At 49.1% G+C, this 5,507-nt stretch overlaps 1 protein-coding gene across 1 annotated transcript; it reads right to left on the bottom strand.

Annotated features, from left to right (window-relative positions):
* Positions 1 to 899: 899 nt before the first annotated feature.
* LOC135943941 (uncharacterized) lies at positions 900 to 5,225 on the bottom strand. The gene is made up of 2 exons (XM_065490609.1): positions 4,724 to 5,225; positions 900 to 1,620 (listed from the first exon to the last, which is right to left on the bottom strand). Exons 1-2 carry the CDS (start codon positions 5,097 to 5,099, stop codon positions 1,475 to 1,477), a joined length of 522 nt encoding a protein of 173 aa, XP_065346681.1. The 5' UTR covers positions 5,100 to 5,225; the 3' UTR covers positions 900 to 1,474.
* Between the last annotated feature and the right edge of the window lie 282 nt (positions 5,226 to 5,507).

The following is a 5,507-nucleotide window of genomic DNA, read 5'->3' as shown; positions in this document are numbered from 1 at the left end:
GTGCAATCTGCGGCGCCTGAGCGGAGCGTCCTTTGAGGGCGACATAAAAGTGCATGCCCGGATGAATTCCTTTTCTCTCGGCGGTCACGGCCTCTCCCCTCGCTACTTCCAGATAAGGATTTTGCATTATTTCTCGGGCGCAGGAGATGTGTGTCTCAAGTGCCTTGGGACGCGGATCTGAAAAAGGAGTGAGACTGCCAGACCACCCAGCAAGAGCAAAAGAAATGATTTACCAATTATAAAATGAATAAAAAAGCAGCTGATGGTGCGTTAATATAATTCAGTAGCCCAAAAGGCCAATTTGTTGCGCTGGCGTTAGCCGAATTTTTTGCCGCTAGAAAGTTTTTATGCTCATTGTGTGCGCTGCACTATTTGCCGAGGGAAATTGCCAGCCTTTGTTACTCCATATCAAAGGCTACGTGTTTGATTTTCATTTTCACACTTCTTTATGCGCCACGGGAAAATTAACGCCGATCCTGCGCTTCGACCAGGACAATAGGGTTTCTGCAAGCGTGAATTTTTATCATCTCATTGTGATGCTCGCAGACACGGATTCAGGTTTATGATTATACTGTTATTGTTCCTCTATTATCTCAGTCTTTTATGATGTTTGATCACTAGCAGCACAATGCCTAGAGACTAGAGAGCCACTTTGCCTTCAGGAAAGGGCAGGAGACCTGATCCTCCATGACGGCAGGTGTTTGTCTGCTATTGTTTCTTATCACTCGCTCCTGTTTTTTTTAATCATTTCATTAGATTTTAGTGCACCTCAATCTTAGATCGCAATTGATTGTTGTGATTGCGCCGCTGTGAGGTCAAAAACCACTTCCTTTATTTAATCAGCAACTTTTCAATTTTTCCTTGTGATCGGGAGTTCGTTTAAAAATCAAAGAATGCAGTTCCTTGCCAACACTTGTTTATTGAATGCATTTCCAATATATATTATCCTATTTACATAAACTCTAATTAATTTGAATTCACTTTCTATCATAATTTTTCCGACATTTTTCTCTTTTACTTAAGCCACTCAGTGAGAGCGCGCGCAGCAATTGCACTCTCGATGTTGGTCTTACTAAAGATTGGCTTGAATGAGATCTAGGAATCACAGACTTTCAATTATTCTGTTAAGCTGGCCAAAACAAAATCCACAAGAATGATTCTTCTTCACCATCTTCTTTTCATTTTACCCCCCCTATTTACAAAGAGAGATTTACAGTTCTCTTTCAGCTCGTATTTGTACTAATAACATAAACATCTTCAATTTTCGCTGACACTCATCTTCGTGATAACGCAATACATTGTATCCTTTGCCTATTCTTCACATCATATTTACACTGGATAAATATTTTAATTAATCAATAAGGCAAATAAATCTTTGGAAATAAAATAATAAAATAATTAATAATTAATCAACGAGGGAGTCCCCCTGCCTCTGCTGCGAGATCTGGGAAAGCCGAGGGAGGAGATCAGCATCTCAGTTGACCTGCTGGCTGCTGTTGCTGCTGCTGCTGCTGCTGCTGCTGGAGGTTGCTTCGTCAGACGAACTGCCCTCCGACTGGCGTCGCTTCTTGCCGACGGCCGACGACGCCTCTCCGAAGCGCTTTCTCTCAGCAAAGTAGTCTGCAATCAGGCGAAAAGAGGCTCGTCAGTCAAAGGGTCAAGAATCGATTCGCACAACTGGCGCGAACAAAGAAAGAAGGAAAGAACCGGCCGGCGACAAAAACAACACAAAGTCGTGTGTTTGTGTGTGTGTGTGTGTGAGTGGAGTGAGTCAGAAAGAGATCAGGTACGCGAGCGGGCGGCGTGCTGCTCGAATAATTATTAAAGCGAGTTGCGCTGCCCCGCTGCCGGTGATTCAGTGATTCAGACGGACGGGTTCGCCTTGAAATGGTCGCTCAACCCTAAGCGCGCAAGATGGTCACTGGCTCTTTGTTAGACCTTGAACAGTAGCAACAAACACACCTGCACCGGCCGCAGCACCTTACCCGCCTTTTATCAAATAATAAGGAGAAAAACAATTCGAGCGTGCAACCAATACTGATCAGCACGCCAGCCGGCCCGGCTCTTTCCTAAACTGAAGAGCGGCGGCCCCCTTTTCTCGCTTTTTTTTGCAAACCCTCACGTCGTTCTCCGCTTTTCTGTTTGCATACACCGCCGCTGCTTCCTTGTTTGGCACGCGTGGGTCTGTTTTGATGGCCATGTGGTGGCGTTTTAAATTTAGCGCAGCCCAATTAAATGGCGTAGAGTACTAGCAGCAACTACCGCGTTTGCCCCACGCAGCACTAGTTCCCCTGATGGGCGAGACAAAAATAAAAACAACCTCCTGCAACTACCCCAACGTTCGCTGCATTGAATTCAAAATGCGAGAAGCCAACAACTCGCGCGTTGTTAAAAAACCAAACGGGTTTTAATGTAAACACCACAACATTACGTAATGATTAAGGTGAACGAAAGTTTTATTTAAAAATATTTTATCCTTCATATTGCACGCATTCAAATCATTGGGGAATAGAATGAACGAGGCAGTGCGTTTTCCCGCCAAAAACGAGAGCTGCGGGCCGGCCGGTGTGCGCGAAAAGGCACCAGGACACGAAGAGACGCTTCGCGGTCCATGACCCCTGGTTTAATTAATTGTGATGCTGCTTTGGAGGCCGAGCTAGCAACGACCGTCGCCGCATCTTCGGCCGATAGAGAGGGAGACGTGGCAACGCTCGCACGGCTTTTAAACCGACGCTCGGCAACGCTGCCTCTCGTATCACGCCATACACACACACACACACTCACACACGAGAGAGAAAGAGAGAGAGAGAGAGAGAGAGAGTCTCCCCTTTACTTTTTTATCATCGCTTCGCCCTCCCCCCTCAAAGCTTTAAAAGCCCCACTGCTGGCGAGTGTAGTAAAACAGACGCGTCATAATTTTAGCGTAAAACCAATGCAAGCTCGCTGCTCCTCCTCGCGCCGTCTTCTTTCGTCACAATCATCTTCCCAATTCGGGGGCTGTGATATGCAAATTAAATTTAATAAAAAAAACTGGTAGAATGCGTTTGTACGCGAATTTGTTTCAATTCAGGCGGGCCTTAATGGATATTGACACTTGAAGGTCAAACGGGACGCACGGAGGCGAAAATAAATTCGCGAGCCACGCCCACCGCGAGCGTACAAACCGAATCTCGCTCGTCTCAGCGTGAATAATGGTCAGTTTTATTTTGGAAAATAAACTCGAGCCGAGAGAGCACTCGAGTCAGGCCGGTCGGGTTAGGAGTTTGGGGGCGGCAGGAAGAGGAGCCGGGCGAGATAATGGCAGCAGAGCGCGCGGCCAAGGATAATATTGATAGTAAATATTAGAGTACTACAGCGAGAAAAGCCGCGAAAAGCAGCGGTCGCCTTTTAAATCTGTGAATCGGGTCGCTCTCCGCGCCGAGATAACGCAAACAAGGCCATATTGACTAATTAAGAGCAGAGCACGTCGGAGACAACAGCCTCCTTATCAAAAAGTGCACCGCTCAGCCAGCGCGCGATAACGTAACGGACGAATTTCGTTAACTGGAAACGCAGCAATAATTTTATGCCGCAGCCGAGTTGCAAGATAGGCAAAATTTCGAAACGACCGTTGACGGCTCCGATTTAGAAATTAACAGAAAATTTTCCCTAATTTTGGCACGAATTAAATCCGTTGAAATAATTATTTCTGAATACTTGAGTCGCGCAAGGACATCGGCGGGAGCAAGGAGAGAATAAAAAAATGCAAGTGCGTCGCAGTTCGCGTGGCTGCGGAGGCGGAGAGGAAGCTGCAGGAATCGCGGAGATGATACGCGAGCAGCTCTTCTCGGAGAGCTTTGACAACACTCAACGGTTGCATCATGCGAGCCGCGAGCAAATCGAAATAAACGCTCACGCACAATACGACACGGCGACGAATGCAGTGAAATGCACCCGCCGGAGAAAAGGAGGCGACGCCCTTTAAGTGCACGTGAATCGAATGGTGCATCCGAGGAGAAGAGCAAGACGAGAGATTATCTCGTGCAAGCAAGGGTAACACAATCCGCGCGCGGGGGAGGAGGCGAGCGAGCGAGAAGAAACTCAAGACCAGCCGCTTGCTGCACCGCTAAATGTCGACATTAATTGAAACCTTAGAGAAGTGCTCTCTCTCTCTCTCTCGGCTGCTGCCGTTGCTGCACATCTGTCAAGATTTGTGAGTTTTCGGTTAAATTGCAAGGAAAACGAGAGAGTGAATATGATCCGTCTGGTCGTGGCCGGGGTGGCATATGGCGGCGGCCATACGGGTTGGCTGCCTCCCCCAATTTAAAGGGCTTCCCTCACCATCTGCGTTCACCCTTTGACGCCCACGAACCCCCCCCCCCCCCCGTAACGGTCCTGGACCAAATGGGAAAAATAACGATTATTTTATTCACTCGGCAGCAGCATTGACGATGCGGTTGAATATTTACAAAAGAATTTGCGAACCCTCAGAAAATCTGGGTGACTTGCACGGCCGCATTTCCCGAATTTCTCGCATCCCCCGAGACGCAAAAAGGCGGTGCGCGTTGTTTTGTTAGCCTCGCGACGAGGCAGGCACGCAGGCAGAAACGAGGTTTTAGCATCAAGCAGGAACCCCGCCCCCCTCGCAAACCGTCACTGGAACGCCTCCGTGCGAGACGAAAACGAGGAATGCACGCCTTTCGTAAATTTAAATTTTATAGAACTCGTTTGAAAGTAAATTCACCTTTCATTGAGGACTGCTTCAGCGGCCTGGTGGTGTTAAATTTGGGTGACTGACTGGGCTGTTCCTCGGGACTCGGACTGGGATCAGCCGCAACCTCTTGTTGGTTGCTGGCTGCTGGTTGGGGCTGCTCCTTGGTATCGGGCTGCATTGGCTCCCACTGGAAGCGCACATGTCCGACGACGGGACAGCCCCGCTCGGGGTCGAAGCCCCATTCTTCTTTGAAGCGTCGCATCTCTTCGCGACTCTGCTCTTCGTACTTCCTCTGAAGTTCTTCCATATTCGGCCGGTCGAAGAGACAACGCGAGGTGCGTGCACGCTGATGACGACTCACATCTCGTCGCTGCTCCATGCTCACAGAAAGGGTCGCCACACTCATATTTGATGCCAACGGACACTGGCCACACGTCTGCTCCTCTCGAGGGGCTGCTGCACTCTGAACAACGCGTCCGACCTGGACGGCGACTCGACTCAATTTGCTCCCTGCTTGAACTTGTCGACTCTCGACGACGGTCGGGCGCTGGCTAGGTGGGCGAGTGAGAAGAGGGGCGGAGACGAAGAGGAAAACAAACTGGCCACGTGCAACGGCAAAATGCACGACCGCCAAATTCGAATTTCTGCTGCGACCGTTGGTGGATGCGTGATCTTTCGAAACTCGCGGGGAAATGGCGGTGGCTTCTGTGCTTTTTGCGTTAGTGGATGTTGAGAGCGTCCTCTTCCCCTCACTTACTGTTACAAGCGAAGCGTCCCCCCACTCACCACCAAGCGGCCGCCGCCCGAACTTTTC

The sequence above is a fragment of the Cloeon dipterum genome, chromosome 4, assembly GCF_949628265.1.
Source record: "Cloeon dipterum chromosome 4, ieCloDipt1.1, whole genome shotgun sequence".
Lineage (NCBI taxonomy): Eukaryota > Metazoa > Arthropoda > Insecta > Ephemeroptera > Baetidae > Cloeon > Cloeon dipterum.
Note: the sequence above shows the minus strand (reverse complement) of the source record. Positions and strands in the feature narration are given on the sequence as shown.

Excerpts from the sequence above, each read along its gene's own strand:
- LOC135943941 (XM_065490609.1), bottom strand. The coding sequence starts at position 5,099 with ATGAGTGTGGCGACCCTTTCTGTGAGCATGGAGCAGCGACGAGATGTG. Across the intron at positions 1,621-4,723 it reads GAAGCAGTCCTCAATGAAAG|ACTACTTTGCTGAGAGAAAG; the intron begins GTGAATTTACTT and ends GCCTGATTGCAG.